Source organism: Haemaphysalis longicornis, unplaced genomic scaffold, assembly GCF_048455015.1.
Source record: "Haemaphysalis longicornis isolate Haplotype H1 unplaced genomic scaffold, Haemaphysalis longicornis Haplotype H1 scaffold_2, whole genome shotgun sequence".
NCBI lineage: Eukaryota > Metazoa > Arthropoda > Arachnida > Ixodida > Ixodidae > Haemaphysalis > Haemaphysalis longicornis.
This window is the reverse complement of record NW_027526295.1, coordinates 6,751,288-6,769,425: the sequence shown is the minus strand read 5'-3', so window position 1 is coordinate 6,769,425 and position 18,138 is coordinate 6,751,288. Positions and strand designations below refer to the sequence as shown.

The window sequence follows — 18,138 nt, the reverse complement described above, 5'->3', positions numbered from 1 at the left end:
GCGCTTTGTCCTACTAGTATCAACTTTGAAGCAAACAGAGTGGAGCTTATTATGGGCAGGTATAGCAACCTGCACACCATATCGCAAACCAACTTTTTTCAGCTGATGCGTGATGCCATGAATGTAGGGAATGACGGCAACATTTCTTTTTTTTGTGCTTCATCTTCAGCATCCAGATTCTTTAATCAAGACAAACGATTTCACAAGACCATGATAACAGGGCTTCTGGGAGTCCGGCCTGCCTTAACTTTTAGGGCACTGCCCTTTGGCGGCCATCTCTGGGCTGAGCCGCATTGTTGGCATAACCGAGTGAACAATGGCAAGTGAAAGAAAAAGTGAACGATAAAAGAAAGCAAAGGAGGAGATTGTTGCGAACTTGGGAGGGGAGGACGGTTCGCTGCGGCGGCGCGAGCCAGCGCTCTCCGAAAGTGTGAGGTGGGGGAGGGGAGGGGGTAGTATGCTGTGCCCGCACGAGGTTCTAGACGGCGCGACCCTTGGCGAAAATGTGAGGAGGGGGGGGGGGGGGGGGGGGGTGCATGACTATGACGTGCATTCGCTTTAGACGCAGTTTATGGTCCCTTCCTGATACTCCCTTCGCGCCGCCGACGCAGAGGCTCATCATCGCTGCGTCAAGAAAACCCATGAGTGAGTGCTGCCTCAGCACACTGCTGCCGCACCCAAACATCGCATTAGGGAGTATCGTAACTGCCATCCAATTTTTTATTTGCCCTTTAAAACTATTTTCCATCAGATGAACACAAGACTGTGCAACAGCAGAATGCAAACTTGATAAAGCTATACCATTCTTTGAAAGTGGCTTCACAGACTGTTTGGCAAACATAATAGTACACAAGAGCCCAACAAAGGCACACTCTGCACATCGTGTGAACTCTCCGTCCTCCTGGATGCTCCCCCCGTGGCCTGCTGCTCCAGCTACCCGGCACACACACAGCCCTGGGGAGGACACCACCACCAGAGGTGCCCCTTTACTGACGCCTCTCCTTATGTCCCAGATGCTGGGCAGCCTAGCGGTGTCTCGACGAGGAGCGACGTCGTGAGGCGGACTTCTTGGATGGCCGGCGGCTTCTGGAGCTGGAGCGAGACCTGTGGCGGCGCCTCTTGCGACTCCCTGACCGGGACTCCCTGCTCCGCCGCCTGCTCCTCTTCCGGCGGCCGTGCTCCTCGGGGGGGCTCCGCGAACGGCGGGGCCGCACGGGGGGTGGCGACCTGCAGCAGCGGGGGGCCTCGCTACACTGGCGTCCAGCAGGGCCCGAGCGCTGGAGGACATTCCCTTCCCTTGCAGCAATTCAACGGCGCAAAGCACAAGGCAGCAGTGTGACATGGCACTAGCCAAAAATTAAGACTAGGCCGCTTAGTACAACCGCTCGTGGCATCCTCTGGACATCCTCTGCAGCTCTAGGCCAAAAAGTGATTCTTTTGTGTGGCGCCACTATCGGATTTTTTTCCTTTATTGAAGAGCATCCTAACACTGCTGCCGCATTCATCAAACCAGCCGCACCCACTCACCATCCACTCACGACACGCCACTACAGAAGTCGGTTTCACATTAGGAACAATGCAAGCTCTTCATTCGGCTTATTTCTAGCACTCAATATTTCTCTGCAGAGCCTGAAATAGTCCAGCACCTGAACCGAGTTGAACAAGCACAATCGTTAGGTTGGGTGCTAAACGTCGTATGTGCCAAGTATAACATCTTTGCGTCCGGTGGAAAGCTCACACTTTCGTTGCCAAGTTTGCTGCCCCACTTTCACCCTTTCCTGCGTGTTTTCTGACACGACCATTCAAATGTCTGTACGTCATTGATTGTCGCCACAAAACAGAGATCCTGCAATAAGACGGATTTTTTCTCGCACTTCCGGCAAGGGGAAAAGTTGTTTGCTCAGTATCGGCGGATTGCAGTGGCACCTTTGGTTAATTAGTAGGGGTGTGCGAATACTAGAACAATCAAATACGAATCGAATAGTCCCTCCACAAATAATTTGATTCGTGATTCAAATATCTACTATTCAACTTTTGAAAGAGTCATGATTTTTTTTTTTTTTTCGGAAGTGAGAGATATTGGCCCACGCTAATGCACTGTTGGTACGCCATCTGCTCGACAAGTTTCATCCAAATTGCGCTTTCGATGGACACACCTTGCAGAGGCCGTGCACTCTAGCCTGCTGCACCGAGAAATCTGAGAGTGCGTCAATGTGATCTCTCCAATCTTTCCTTCGTGCCGTTGGCGTCGACTGTAGCCATCGTCGGGCAGAGGCTCCCAAGAGAAGGACACCCAGCTTGACATGGTCGCGAGGGATGGTCTCCGACTATCCACTCATTGTACAGTTCACAGAGCCAATCCGTGGATGGCCCCCGCTGTAACCGACAGTGATCGTGAGCGAAGTTCCCTATTCCCTAACAAAGTCCGCCACTTTGTTTTCCAACTCGGGGTGCACCGTTTGACGTTTAAGGAACGATCTGTTCCGGGGGGTGCACGCGCACTTCTGGCTCTGCAAGTACTGCACACTTTTCTCCGAAAGGCCGAAGTGGTGTTGCGCCACCCAATTCCCATTCTGCTCGGCGACTCAATCACCTTCAGCTTAAGGGGGGACGTGGCTTTCAAAATCAACTTTTTTATTTCTTTGTGGATTTTGATGAAAATTGGCACAGCAACTGGAAATGCTTCCGTGATAACACCATAAAAATTTCAAACTAATATTTTGAAAACTTTTTTATGTATTAAATTTTCTTTCTGTTCCGCTTGTACCGAGCTTGAGCGGCTTATAAAATACGATAGAAAACTTGTTCGAAGTGCTTTGCATTCCCAAATGAATGGACGAGGTCGTGACAGTTTTAGAATTTTTTTTTTACAACACAATGTTTTTTAGTTTTCATTTTTTTAGAGGTTAATGTGCAATAGGCATGTTGACTGTGAACGATTATTTGAATAAAAAAATCACAAAAAACAAATCTGGAAAACCAAGAGTGTCACGACCTGAACTGTTTATCAAGGAATGTAACGCAAGAAACGAAATCAAAATAGACCCAGCGGTCACAAAAAAATCCCTGGTACAAGCGACGGAGGTGGCAAAAAAAACTGTTTTGAGAAAACGGCTTCCGAAGTTGCAACATAGGTTTCACTTATCAAAAGTCGTCACGGTTGTAGCCTTTCATGTCCTTTTGAACATGGGGCTTCTGGAATGCCTTGCCTTGAAATTGGAGTGCCTTTTACAGCCTTTTTCTTTCCAGAAAACATCATTTTCAGCTCCTCTGTGAAGAGTACATACCCCACTTTGCAGACCAAACGAAGGGGGAGATGGGTTTCAATGGGCTTTCAATGCAAAGTAGGTTAGCTGGTTGGCTGTATCGCACTGAACAGCCTCCTTTTGCAGTGTTGTCACCATGGCAACAAGTTGAGCATTTTTTTAACTTAAATTTGAACATTTTTGGCTTTTTTTTATGTTTTATCATCTTGCCTGGCACAGCAACTTAGTACTCATACGTGCACGTGCAGGTGTTCATTGCCAAACGTTTGCATATCACAAGGATGAAAATGAGCTACTTTGAAGCTTGGTAGAGTATTCTGCATAACTCCCAACTTCAATGCAAGAGCATATTTTTTTAATACTTTTGACATTCAAGGCATCCAATATTTCTAGCAGCAAAGCCAGTATGCCCTAAGCAATGGTATCAATAATTTCCCTAAAAAATCACTGTTAAATGCTGCGACAGTAACGTACATTTTTAATGCAGATAACATATTTTTATACCTATATTACTAACTCAAACCTGTTTGCATGAAAATTACAAGTGCACGGGAAACGTTGCGCAATACGGGCGATATGGCTCGCGCTCATCGCAGCGCATGCTTACCGCGACATATCGAACTTTATTATACCTGATATGGCTGGTCAGGTCGCTTTTAAGATTAAATCTAACGTCGCAGGCATTAATTACAACTACTGGCGTTCAATCGTAACCGGTTGCCCAGTCATGTGCGCTCCAATGCGCGTCGGCTATGCCGTGCGCGCCAGCGCGTTTGACGCGTCGACCGTTTCTTTCTCAAGGCTAGCGAGTCCACAGTCAAAACACAGCAATAACCAAGCGTGTAAACATCGCAAACCCGACTAAAAGTTCACTTCACGAACCGCTATCGCAAGCGCGCACACCGCGTCACCCTCCGGGGTCTGGCGACGGTAGAGTCACGCGCACCACGAAGCGTTCGATGACCTCCTCCTTTCGAGCCACACAACTTCCCGTAATCTGGCTCGCGATCTCAGGCATTCCCATCGCGATAACGTGCGTGTTGAATACCACAGATTGAACAGAAACTCGGCCGAGCGAAGCGGCGAAAATGAACTCAATCCGCTCGCTACGCAGCTCAGGCGGCCGCCATCTTGCGTTGCGCCCGTGACATCCAATCAGGAGGGTCGTAGTTCTGTGCCCCGACCGGAGGACCAATAGCGCTTCAGCATCTATTTCTAGCTTCGTTTGTGCGTCGTTTCTTTTCTGCCGTTTGTGCGTTTGTGAATGAACGAAGATAAAAGAGACGAGCGGAACCGGAAAGACGATCGCTCGGCCGATCTAACCATATCAAAATGGCCGCGCCCGGTGGCACCGTTGCGGAGATAGAGCGCTCCGAAAATTGCCGTTTTTTCGCCCTTTTGCGCTGATAGTTTGTCACCGCGCCTGACAAAAGTATTTTTTTATGCCACTTTGCGACGCTTTTCAGCGTAAAAACTTTGCAGACGCATAGAATAGGAAACATAGAAGCCGAATATGCGGGTTTCAAAAAAACGATGTTTTGGTCATTTTTCCGAAGTTGAAAGCCGCGTCCCCCCTTAAACGCAGCGGTGAAATGGCGTCGACTTCCACCACTCATCTCGGAGCAGACACATGCAGAAATGCAGAAATTGAAATTCGAAACTGCGCAAAAAGACGGGACAAGGAAACGACGACACAAGGCGCTGACTAACAACTGGTTGGTTTATTGAGCGGCTTGCGAAATATACCCAGAAAAGAAGGCGAGAAGGAACACGATAAAAAAGAAGGAAGCACGAAAAAGAGCACGAAAAAAAAAGAAGTGCATCGAACATTGCACACAAAATAAAAGATTGATACACGTGCATCGATTAAATGGTAGCAACGCTGATATGACACGTGGCCAGAGGCGCGAGGCAATGGTCCCTAGGACAATGAGCTGCGGTTTTTGGACCTCCTCTTGCATTTCAGGCCAAGCCATGTTTGTTGGAGGTATGCGCCCCACTCCAGGAAAAACCTTCCGTTCTCGTCCGCCCATTCCTAAATCGTGAAATGGAGCATTGCCTTAGCTGCATTAAAGGGCTCCCTTAAGAGGTCTTGCCCGCAATGAAGTAGAGGCCAGTTTTGATTCGCAGGTTGTGAGGCTCTTGTCGGCAGGCTTCCCACCAGCCTTGCTACGTGACTTAGCTGAAGTGTTGCTAGGGCAATTTCGCAAACGCAGTGAAGCTGGACCGTTGAAGGACAGGCCAGCGAAAATCGCTGTTGTTCCCTATGTGCATGGAGTTTCGCACATGTTGAAAAAGGTAGCGGGTCGCGCTGGTGTAGGAGTAGTGTTTTCTGCACGACACAAACTGGGTGGCCTTTGTAGGCGAGTGAACATAAATGAGCCAAGGGGCACCTTCTGAAAAATAGGCCACACAAAACCGTATGTAGAATGTAGAATGTAGGTGCTCCGTTGTGTATGAAGTTCCCTTGTCTTGCGGGAAGACCTATATCGGTCAGACCGGGCGCAGTCTGAACGATCGTCTCCGCGAGCATGCAAACACACTGAAAACGGGTACTGGCAGCAATCTTGCCACACATTGTAAAGCCCACGGCTGCTCGCCCAGATTGTACGATACCCGTGCTGCAAGAACGTGTAAGGGTCAGCGTGAGCGTGAGATCTATGAAGCCTACCTCATTCACAAGGCAGGCGGCGACTGTGTGAGTAAGCCGTCCATTGAATTACTAAATAAGGAAATCCGATATCTGGATTCATAAAAAGCTTGACTGTTCAGGATGTCTTCCTTGCGTCGCACCTCTGACCACGTCTCATATCAGGGTTGCTACCATTTAATCAATGCACGTGTATCAATCTTGTATTTTGTGTGCAATGTTTGATGCACTCCTTTTTTTCGTGCTTCCTTCTTTTTTATCGTGTTCCTTCTCGCCTTCTTTTCTGGGTATATTTCGCAAGCCGCTCAATAAACCAACGAGTTGTTAGTCAGCGCCTTGTGTCGTCGTTTTGCGCTGTTTCGAATTTCAGTATGCACCAACTATCCCAAACCACTGTTCTAACGCAGAAATGCACGCACGCACACACACAAGATGAGTAAAAGACGAAAAACTGGAGAAAACCGAAAAGTAAATAAAGGCCTGATAGTGCAAGAGAGCAGTCCGACACAAAGGGCTATGGCCACGGACCACGCTTGCACATTGTTGCCAGACAACAATTTACATTCTACCAATGACCGCTATATAAGACGAGGGGTGACTTTTGTGCGGATTTTATTGGAAAAAAACTCTACCTATATACCGGTTTATACGGTAATATTTGGTATTTGCACACCCGTATTAATTAGCGCTTCCTGCAGCATGCTTACACGCTATCGTGTTTGTCTGCATTTACCTTTTTTATCCTATCACCACGCTTCTCCTTACAAGACCTGGGTGCAGCTTGTCCTGATAAGTGCACCCTTGGCTTGGTGTGGGCCTTTCCAGGAAGGCTGTTCATTGGAACCGGCACGTTTTGTGTACGAGTTCTATGCTGCTTGAAAATTTCTTTTTGAGATGCTGCCAGCAGGATTTACCGCCACACCGCAAAACAAGACCTGGCACCGGCGCGGCCACATGTGAGACAGCGCTTCTCAGATCAACAATGCACGCACTGCGTGAAAGAACGTGCGATCCTCCCCGTGCGGCTGATACAGCATTTCAAACTCGTGCATTCGTGATAACGAGCGGCCCTTTTGACGTGCCGCCGCCGATAGCAAACACCGAAACGTGCACGCGAGGAGAATGGTTGAAAGAGACGGAAGCGCACAGTGCTCGATTTACAATTTCTCACCTCATTGTTTCAACAAAATTCTTGAGGGAAGTGATACATTGCTTTATTTGGATATACCATGTGCACCCATGCATCAGCGGAGGAGGGTGTTTCAGGGACTCTTTAAGCTCGGGAAAAGAACACCAATTTGCTTACTGTTCTTGTTTAATGTGTCGCAAGTAGATAAATTACTTGAGTTCACATTCTGAAAATGACATCTGCAGCAGAGGTCGACGTTGCAGGGAAAGGCCAACACCAAAGAAAAGGTGCACTTCAGCCGCCTATTCAGAGTTTCATGGAAGACGCTAAGCGTGAAGCTGTGCCACATGTGCCACGTCAGTCACGCATGGCTTGCAAATGTTCTGTGCATGCCTCCTGCTGGATGCACTGCTACATTTGACACATTTCTCGAGCAAAATTGGACTGCTTGGTTGGAATAAAAAGGGAGACAGTGCTCTGCGCTGTGCTCAAAGTACGCTGCCACTGTCCCCTTTCAGACCCACCTGGCGCCTCCCTCGTGCCAGCACTCATCCTGGGGGTTGCGGAACACGTGCAGGAAGTTGCAGCTGCGGCCCTTGGGGCAGGCACCCCGGAAGAACAGCCCTGCAACCACAACTGCCGTTACAGGCAATGCCCTTGTCCCATTTGACTGCAAATAGAATAGCGATATACCAGTGCCCAGTACTTGCCACCGCACACCACTACCCTGCACCACCCCCAACAGCAGCAGCCACGACACACTGCTCTCCCTGTGGGCTCACGAGGCAGGCATGACTGTGTGCATAAACACGCATGTGTGTACGCACGTTTTCTTTTTTCCCCTCCTGTCCCCCCTTTCTCCCCATCAGGCCAAAGACTTTTCATTCGTACACTTCGTTTTCTTCCAGATGAATAAAAAACTGCAGCACAAAAATCACTCCTTCAAACTAATTGACAACTACAGACCAATTTCAATTTTACCCAGTGTTTCTGGAAAAACAACTTATTCTCACGTTTCCAATTCGGGTTTGTTCCTGGGAAATGGACTATGTACTGTACTTTAGGAACAATTATCTAATTTAATCTTCTATGCTTTCAATAACAAAAAGCTAGTAACAGATGTGTTGGATGCAGGAAAAACATCCTTGCTCAATTCTGGATGCAAGCAAAGGATATTGTTCTGTTATCCCTGCAATAGTTTTGCTACCTGTCATGATGGCTCAGTGGCTGAGGCATTGTGCAGCTGAGCTTAAGGATGGGGGGCTCGATTCCCAGCCATGGCAGCTGATTTTCTGACAGAGGCAAAAAGCGAAAACACCTATGTGTTCAAGATTTTGGCGCATGTTAAAGATCCCCAGGTGGTCAAAATTAATTCGGAGCCTTCCACTACAGAGCGCCTCATTGCCTGTGAAGCGTCGCCACGTTAAACCTCATCTTCAATCGATCCCAAATTTTTTTGCACAAACTATATCTACTGAGATTTTTGGGACTTTTAACACGTTATTAACTCACTATTTTAGTTATCACTCACAGGTAGTCTAGATAGGTGATCACATTAGTTTGAAAGTTCTTTTAAAATCGGGTGTCCCACAGGGGTCCGTGCTATGTCCAATATTGTTCAGCGTCTATGTAAATGACATCTGATTCGCCATTACATTGTCAAGCATATCGGTACGCCAATGACACTATTCTTCTTGTCAAGCACTCCGTTTACAGCACATCAGTTTGAATGTTACAAAATCAAACTCAATCTGCCATGGAATGGTTTTTCAGAAACCGTATCACTATAATTAAGCGAAAAAACAAATCTGGTTTGTTTTTCACAATCCACATGAGCAAATTGATCACAGTACCCCTTTTTCTTACCAAATGTACCAAATGTCAATGTTCTCCTTCTCTTTTACCATCACCAAATGTAAAGTATTTAAAAATTGTCTCGGACTGTGATTTCACATGAAACAGACATCTTTCTATTCTCTGCAATAAACTCTGGCCCTATCACGTACTAGTTAAAACAGCCGTTTCATCCCTCTTTTACAGTACGTAACATTATCCTACATGCACTCGGCTAAAGTATCTTGAGATGTGGTATCACAGTATTTTTCATTGTTCCACATGGCGTGCAAAAATTAACTATTCTGAAAACGTTGCCACGAGATGTTGCCTATAATACAAATACAGCGGAACCCCGATAATACGATTTTCAAGGGACTGCGCAAAAGCGTTGTATGACTGGGGTGTTGTACTACAGGGGAACGGGTAAATGCCGACGTACTAGACAGGTGGGCTACGAAATTATTTAAAACTACTATATTTAGCGCGTTCTTGCATAATTTGCGAACCCCAACCTGAACTCTAAAGTTTCTAAAATGAAAACGCCTATTTTGTGGCCCACTTCCTTTCACAGCGTCTGCGGTAGCCCTCCAGCCATGCATTGCGGGCTACGCGGCCCCCAAGCGGTCCCGCGCTATTTATAGCCGGCCAGCCCTGCGCGGGGTGCGCGAGATAAGGCTCGAGATAAGGCACGTGATAGAGCAAATTGAGAAGGGAAAAGCCGAGAGCGTGAAAATGCCAAAGCCATTATGTGCAGTTAGTGCAAAAATAAAAGACAGGGACTAGAAAATACACAACACAAGAGTGCTCTTGTGTTGTGTCTTTTCTAGTCCATAGTCGAAGAAACAGGTGATCGCCGACCAAAGGTATAGTTAAAAAAGCTAAAAAGACGTTTCGGCTTCATACGGAAGCCTTGTTCACTGCCTTGTTCACGACTTCTGTATAGAAGCCGAAACATCTTTTTAGCTTTTTCAACTAAACCTCTGGTTGGCAATCACCAGTTTCTTCGACTATGAATCTTTTACCCGAACAGACGAGATTTCGTCAAACCTTAGATTTCATTTCATCTATACCAACTAGGCCAGTCAATTATCTACGTTACTAGATCCTATGCCAAGGCCAAGTGAAACGAACGATTGTACAAGGCGGCAAAGAATATGGTGCCTCGATTCACGCACAAGGCACCCCAGTGAGGTGATGGTGGTGATATGCTGTTGTAGTTCCTGGCGTTCGTAAGGGCAGTTAGGAAGAGCACAGGACTGCATCTCTGCTTTTGTTGGCTTTCGAAAAGCACTGTGCTAAGCCGCAGCTACTTTTTGAAGCATAGAGTTTCATACTAATGTATACTAGAGGGAAATCTGGCGCTGCAATCGCAAGCCCCCGTGGGTGGCGCCATTGCAGCTAGCGACGTTCCTCGCCTACTTGGCTTAGCTAGCCGTACGGCTTCTTTTTTGTCTCGAAGCCAGAAAGGTAACATTTTTTTTCTTCAGCATTGTGCATAAGGCTTCTAAATAATTACTGACAGGTAGATCTTTCTTGAAGTTCAATTTTGTAATAACGAAACAAATTTCAATAATCTGTTAGAGTAATATTGTTGCTTTTTTGCAGCCAGAGGCAACTTTTCAGCCTGTTCAGGGTCCATGCCAAGGACAAGTGGAACGTGCCTGCCTGGTACATGACAGCACGCTCGCTGAAGCGCGGCTCCTCTAGACAGTGGGGCCAGATTTCCCTCTAGTGTATGTTAGTACGAAACTCTATGTTTTGAAGTGCCCTAGATGCTTACAGGTGTGACCACAGCAAGTTTTTCTAGTGCACGGAACGACAAAAAGAAGTGCGAGAGGTCCAAAACACGACACGAGCCACTGTCAGCCCTCAGCCCCGTAGATGTCGCGAAAGATGTCACGAAAGATGTCACAAAGCTGAGGCGTATAGGGAAAAAAATGTGGTTGATGCCTCTTTGATGCCTCTTCGAAAGCTCCGCTAGTTCTATTCTGTCAGCTGGGGTAGAGATTGTCATGGTTTGCCGTTTCCTAAATAGATCTTTCGTCTCCTGTGAAAGTTTACCAGTATCCTGTCTAGCCATAGTGCCCCCGACTTCTACTGCACAGTCCGTGATAATGCGTGTAAGGTTGTCGCTGGCTTCCTGTGTCGTAAGCTTGGCTTCCTCGTTAAGAGCGGAATATCGGTTCTGCAGCGCGATCCTGAATTCTTCTACTTTACGTCTTACGGTTAGCTCATTTATCAGCTTCTTTCGTACTAGCTTGTTGCGGTCCCTCCTCAAATCTAGCCTAATTCGAGATCTTACCATACGGTGGTCACTACACCTTACCCTTACGAGCACTTCCACATCCTGCACGACGCCAGGGTTATCGCATAATATTGTCACGGGACCACTGGACAATGCCCCATGGCGGCATAGCTCGGCATCGAAGACAACGTGGAAGAGGGCTCGAGCAGACTCAGCGGACTCGGTCATGGCCGCTTGTAAATACTGTAAATAGATCGCTTCATCTCCTCATGGTTCGTGTCATCTGCCGCCACGTTACATTTGGTGGAGTGTGCGGGTTCGTCAACCCCATCCTGGCCCCAGCATCGCATTGCATCGGCGTGGACGCAGCCGCCAAGGACAACGAAGCCATGCCGGGCCGCCCCAGCCCAGTCGACACCAGAACAAGACGATGTTCCCCGCCCCGTGTCCCGAGCCCGCAAGACCCGAACGAAGACCAGCCGAGACGAGACGACCCAGACACGCCTATGATGTGTTCCCCCGCCCTTCCGTCCGACGTGGCTCGGGGACCTTTGGTGCTTCGTCACAGCTGACGCCATTGCTGTTGCTGGGCCGGGCATCATCAACGCCGTCATCCTCATCCGTGGCGGCAAGTGATTCGTCACTGCATTTTTTATCTCATCCGCATTCAATCGCCAATTTGCCTCGGCATCGACCAGGACGGTCGTCATCAACCGGGGAGATGATGTCACGGGACGGGACAATACCCGCGCCAGCATGGCCCACCACTAATGACGACAAGGAAGAAGATGGGTGCGAGGCACCGCGAGCCCGGGCTCACAATGGCTGCCTGTAAATAGTCGTGTAAATACATCGCTTCATCTCCTCATGGTTCGTGTCATCTGCCGCCACGTTACAATATGAAGTCTATTTCATTTTTATGCTCCCCATTCGGGCTCCTCCAGGTCCACTTCCGAAGTTAATCAATAAGCGTAAGACAGCTCACATACGGAAGTATAATATGGACAGGATCGAATACGCTATAAAGAACGCAGGTAGCCTGAAAGCAGTGAAGAGGCGTCTTGGCGCGGGGAAAAATCAGATGTATGCACTTAAAGATAAGCAAGGCAATGTCATCACAAATAGGGATAAAATAGTCACAGTGGCCGAGGAGTTCTATAGGGACCTGTACAGTAGCCGGGACATCCACGATAATGCCGAACGTGACAGGAGTTCAGAGGAGATAGACATCCCACTAGTAACGACCGAAGAAGTAAGGAAGGCTTTGAAAGAAATGAAAGGGGGCAAAGCACCTGGTGAGGATCAGATAACAGCAGACCTTTTGAAGGATGGAGGAGAAATTGTACTTGAAAAACTGGCAAAGCTGTATACGCAATGCCTAATGACCGCAAGTGTACCGGAATGTTGGAAGAACACGAACATCATCCTAATCCATAAGAAAGGGGACATGAAACACTTGAAAAATTACCGGCCGATCAGCTTACTGTCAGTCGTCTACAAGGTACTTACCAAGGTAATCGCTAACCGAATTTCTGAAACCTTAGATTTCAGTCAACCTAAAGAACAAGCAGGGTTCCGTAAAGGTTATTCAACAACGGACCATATTCACATGATCAATCAGGTGATAGAGAAGTGCGCTGAGTATACTGAACCCCTATATATAGCCTTCATAGATTATGAGAAAGCATTTGACTCGGTCGAAACCCTAGCAACCCCATTACGGAACCAGGGGGTAGATGAGCATTATGTAAGAATACTAGAGGATATCTACAATGGATCCACAGCTACCATCATCCTCCATAGGGAGAGCAGTAAAATACCTATAAGGAAGGGTGCCAGACAAGGAGACACAATCTCTCCAATGTTATTCACAGCATGTTTACAAGAAGTATTCAGAACGTTGGATTGGGAACAGGTGGGAGTAAGGGTTAATGGAGAATACCTCAGTAACCTCAGATTTGCTGATGACGTTGCCTTGCTAAGTAACTCGGGGGACGAATTGCAAAGCTTGCTTTCCGCACTGGACGAACAGAGTAGAACCATGGGCCTGAAAATTAATATGCAGAAAACTAAAGTAATGATCAATAACCTCGGGACAGCACAGCGGTTTGAGATAGGTGGTGAGGCAGAGGAAGTGGTAAGCTAATATATCTACTTAGGCCAAGTTGTGACCCCAGATCCCAACCATGAGGCAGAGATAATTAGAAGGATAAGAATGGGATGGGGTGCATACGGGAGACATTCTCAGATAATGAATAGCAGCCTACCATTGTCGCTGAAGAAGAAAGTGTATGACAGCTGCATCTTACCGGTACTCACCTACGGGGCAGAAACCTGGAGGCTCACTCAGAGGGTTCAACTTAAATTGAGAACGACTCAGCGTGCAATGGAGTGGAAAATGATAGGTGTAATATTAAGGGACAAGAAGAGAGCGGAGTGGGCCAGGGAACAAACACGTGTTAAGGACATATTAGTAGAGATTAAGAAAAGAAATGGACGTGGGAAGGGCATGTAATGCGAAGGCAAGATAACCGCTGGTCATTAAGGGTAACAGAGTGGATCCCTAGAGAAGGCAAGCGTTGCAGGGGGCGGCAGAAAGTTAGATGGGCAGCTGGGATCAAGAAGTTTGCGGGGATAAATTGGTCACAGTAGGCACAGGACCGGGGTAATTGGAGAATAATGGGAGAGGCCTTTGCCCTGCAGTGGGCGTAGATAGGCTGATGATGATGATGATGATGATGATGATGATGATGATGATGATGATGCCTCATTGGTTGATGCGGGTTTGCGAAACGCACTGCGGCCTTTTCTCATAATGGTCCTTTACCAGAGGCTACCTTATGGCACCAGTCTTTCTGAATACGGTGTCAGGCTGGAGAGGAGCAGAAGCAGCTGGAAACTGTGCTGTGGAGACACCAGGCCAGCGCATATGCAGCACCGTTTTTGCTTTGCCTGCCCCACAAGTCACGTGGGAAAAAGAACAAGTCTGCGCATGCATACGGCGACGCTACGAGTAACCTACTATGCAGCCCTGGCGACCACGACGACCTCTTCCCCGCAGGTGACACTGCTCCCTCCCCACTGCCGCTGCCGGTTTCTCGACTGGGACCAGACTGTGTCACTGCGAAATGACAGGCCACTGGCACGGGAGATCCTCGGCCTATCAGGCTGAAGGAAGTGCTGGGGAAGGGGACCCCACTCACCGCAGACGGCCGTCTGCCAGCGCTCGACGGGGCTGAACTCGCAGCTGACTGGCCGGCCGGCATACCAGCGGCCGTTGAGCAGAGTCCGGGCCCGCTGGGCTTCCTCCACGCTGAAAGGAAAGGGGGCACACGCCACGGTGGCAGCTCTCTCCCACAAGGACACTGTGGACTGTCTAAAACCACTGCATGGCCACCACTGTCCATTTCAAAGCGGCTCTCTGGGCAGGCAGGAAACATGCTCGTTGCTGGAAACAGCTATGGCGTTCCAAGCTAAAATACGTGCCACTTAGAGGTGACACTATCCAGGGAAGTTACCAACAAAATGCTGCAGGCAAACCCCCCCGACATATCGAATCGTTGCACACATCATCACAACAGTCCCTGCGCTTCGCAAAGACGCAAAACGCAGCACCCATTTCAACGAGCATCGTGTTCTTTCAAAGTGACAAAGCAAAAGGCGCAGCACATACATCCCTTCACCGTCCTCCTCGTTGCGTGCCTCCTTCGAACCCCGTGACAGGACACTCTCTGCGCATTGCGACTGGCATTGCACATCACCTCAGAGTTGCGCCACATTTTACAGTCGTGTTTGGTAGCAGTTCTGGAGCAATAATGTGCTCTGGAGCAGGGTGGTGCCCGAAAGGCAGATTGGAGCAGCGTGGCGCAAATGGCGCAGCACTTCCACCCCTGCTCCTTACAGCACCATGCATGTGCTCCTGCCCAGCTAGTCTTGATTTGTTGTACAGAATTCCCTTTTCACGCTAGGTGCTTCCCCTTTTTCAACAAGGTGCCCCTTCTGAAATCCGGGTTCACTTGGAACAAATGTGCACTCTCTGCCCATTGAAGCTGAATCATGTGTGCTTTACTATTTGGAAGTGTTGAACATTCGCACTCCCCTGATGCGTGGCGATATGATCCACACGGAGCTGCTACCTCCCCCCTCGCCCTCCCCATGCTCTGGCCCATCATGCACCCTTCCTGCCTCGCTACCGTGCCTTGGGCGATTCCAGATTAGCTGTGCACTCGCGAATGACATGCCCTGCGCTGGCGTGGCTCACCTGTGGTACTGGACGTAGACGTTCCCCCGCAGGTGCGGCTCGAGGTTGCGGCAGACGCGCAGCTGGCGCACGGTGCCCGCGCGCCTCAGCTCCCCGAGCAGGTCCCAGAAGAAGTGCTCGAAGTGGGCCCGCAGCTCCCCCTCGTCCGTCTCCAGGGCCTCATCGCCCCCTCCGCCGGCCAGGGGCTCCAGCGACACGTGCCCGTACAGGCCCCGCAGCAGCAGCGTCCGGCTCGCGGCCGGCACCGGGTGCACCCGCGAGCAGCTGCACCCGTGCAGACCAGAGAGCAAGTTTCTTCCTCTACCAGGCTGCGCTATCCAGCCAGTCCCCAGCCCCCGAGCAAGAGCCAGCTTGGCAACTGTGGCCGGCAACACTGGCCTCCGCTAGGGCACAAAGCTGGGCCTGCCACACAAAGCAGCCGCGGGGAGCACGGCACAAAGGTGCACCCAGGTCACCGCACACAGTGGCCAGCAGCAGCATTTTGAAAATGTCCACCAGTTTCTCATGACCTTCTCCAGGACTGCCCCAGGGCTGGCCACTATCACAACACTAGGATAGTGGCTCAGAAACACTTTGCAGCAGTACAGTAAAAAGCCCAATTATACGGCTTCCTTGGGACCGTGAAAAGCATAAAAAAATGTGGGTGTCGTTCAATCCGAATAACAACAATCACACCTGTAATTACAGCTTCAGGCAACAGGTTTGCAAGAACTACACACTAATGCTTTGCAGGGCCCAGAAACCCAGAGAACTGAAAAAAAAGCAACCGGGAAAGAATAATGCAGGGGCCAATCAAGCTGTATTACACCAATCTTGTCCACCTGTGCGATTCCCGCCGTGGAAGCCTGTAAGTGCTGAGTGGGGGAAATGAACACTGCCCCTCCGACCACTGCGCAACGAGGCAAGGAGCGGGCTAGAGCGATTGCTAGCAGCCAGGAGTGGGCCACTGCTGAAGGGGAAGAAAGCAATGCTGGACATTGGGTGGGCTTCCATTTCGTCTGCCTGTCCGTCGCGTGCTTTGCGGGGGTCGTTGGATAACGCAGGTCAGGCATGAAATCCCATCCCCCAAACACCTCTGGGCTGAGCCGCGTTGTTGGCGTAACCGAGTGAACGATGGCAAGAGAGTTGCGAAATTGGGAGGGGAGAGCGGTTTGCCGTGGTGGCTTGAGCACTCTCCGAAAGTGTGCGGTGAGGGAGAAGGTATACTGTGCCCGCACGAGACGCTCGTCTGCGCGACACTGGCAAAAACGTGACGGGGGCGATGGCGCACATACCCTGCCTAAGACGCGGGTCGTGGTCCCTTCCTGAGACTCACTTCACGCCGCCGATGCAGAGGCTCACCATCACACTAGGGCGTACCGTAATCGCCAGCCAATTTTTTAATGCACGGTTTATACGGGGACGTTGCCGGGACTTGGCTTGTCTACCATGAAACCCGGGGACACATAACCAAGCTCCCACTGTATCTGTATTTCTCTACCCATTGGAATACCTTTGCAGTAGTATATGGAACACCTAGCGATACTCTCGCAGTTAGTATTACACAGCACCCTCTGCTTTGCCTCTCAGGCCGGCACACCAGTCCGTCAGGCAAGGCACAGCTCCCATCAATGGGGTCGTGCACACCACAGGCAACAACAACGTGTGTGCGGGTCTCAAACAACGTGTGTGCGGGTGTGTGCGGCCAGTCGCCCACCACCGAGCCCAACAAGGGAACGTGGCTTTGAAGCGCACGTTAACTGTACCTCGCCACTATAACCCTATGCTCGGGGTCTAGGGTGAAGCCTTCGCACAGGGTTAACCCTCGCCGCCTGGAGAAAAAACGGAGAAATAAGGAAGAGAGAAGATGACAGGACAGGGTTAGGAAAGACGATAGGAAAGCAAAAGAATGAAGAAGAGGACAGGAAAAGGCGACAGGCTGATTCCCCCCAGGTCGGGTCAGACTGGGGGCACCGTCTACGGGAAGCGGGGGCCGAAGTGGTGTGTTGCCTCTGCCAGGGGGCCATAAAGGTCCAAAACAACCCTGGCTTTGGCTCAACCACCAGGATGCCCTTTTCCCCGGACACGGCAAAGACACGCACAGCCGGGACGTGGGTGGGTCCAACCCACATGTGCTCAGGTCCGTGGTGTTGCAAGACACCAAATGCCTACGACAGTAGGCACCCCTGCGGAGCTCGAGACCGTGGTGGCGCTACTCACCAAAACACCTTGAGTACACAAGGTGTTTCTGCCCCCTGCGGGGAACTTCGAAAAAACAGTGTTTATGCAAATCACTAATAAAAAAAATTCATTAAAGTACGAGTACTCTACTAACCATACTAAACTTTCTGAAGTCCCACATTATAAGTATCCTGGGTTATGGATCACAAATGACCTAAATTGGACTAAACACATTAATACGGTAACTAACACCGCAATGCGTAAACTGTTCTTCCTCAGAAGAGCATTGAAACTTCCAACCCCCTCCGTCTGCCTTCTTGTTTATAAAACAATAGTTATACCGACTTTGGATTACGCTTCCATTATACAAGACCCTTTCACCAAAACTAATATTACCAAGCTAGAAAAAGTGAAAAAAATGGCCATTCGTTTTATTTATAACAGCTTCGGACGCACTTCAATTACGGAACTTTCAACTCGAGCTAATCTACCAACACTAACAGAAAGAAACCGCTTATCTAGACTAAAATTTCTATATCAACTAGTAAAGGGATACTACAAAACAGACATTTCTGAAGTTCTTCCGTCCAG

The 18,138-nt window shown here is 49.3% G+C and overlaps 1 protein-coding gene across 1 annotated transcript in view; it reads right to left on the bottom strand.

The window, feature by feature from the left end:
• Nucleotides 1-701: 701 nt before the first annotated feature.
• LOC144168714 (uncharacterized) overlaps nucleotides 702-18,138 on the bottom strand; it is a 42,256-nt gene continuing 24,819 nt past the window's right edge. Inside the window, exons 7-10 of the mRNA XM_077697659.1 lie at nucleotides 15,388-15,651; nucleotides 14,330-14,439; nucleotides 7,570-7,669; nucleotides 702-1,227 (exon numbers count right to left, since the gene is read on the bottom strand). Coding sequence (XP_077553785.1) covers nucleotides 1,026-1,227; nucleotides 7,570-7,669; nucleotides 14,330-14,439; nucleotides 15,388-15,651 — 676 coding nt within the window. The 3' untranslated portion in view covers nucleotides 702-1,025. The remainder of the gene's footprint in view (nucleotides 1,228-7,569; nucleotides 7,670-14,329; nucleotides 14,440-15,387; nucleotides 15,652-18,138) is intronic.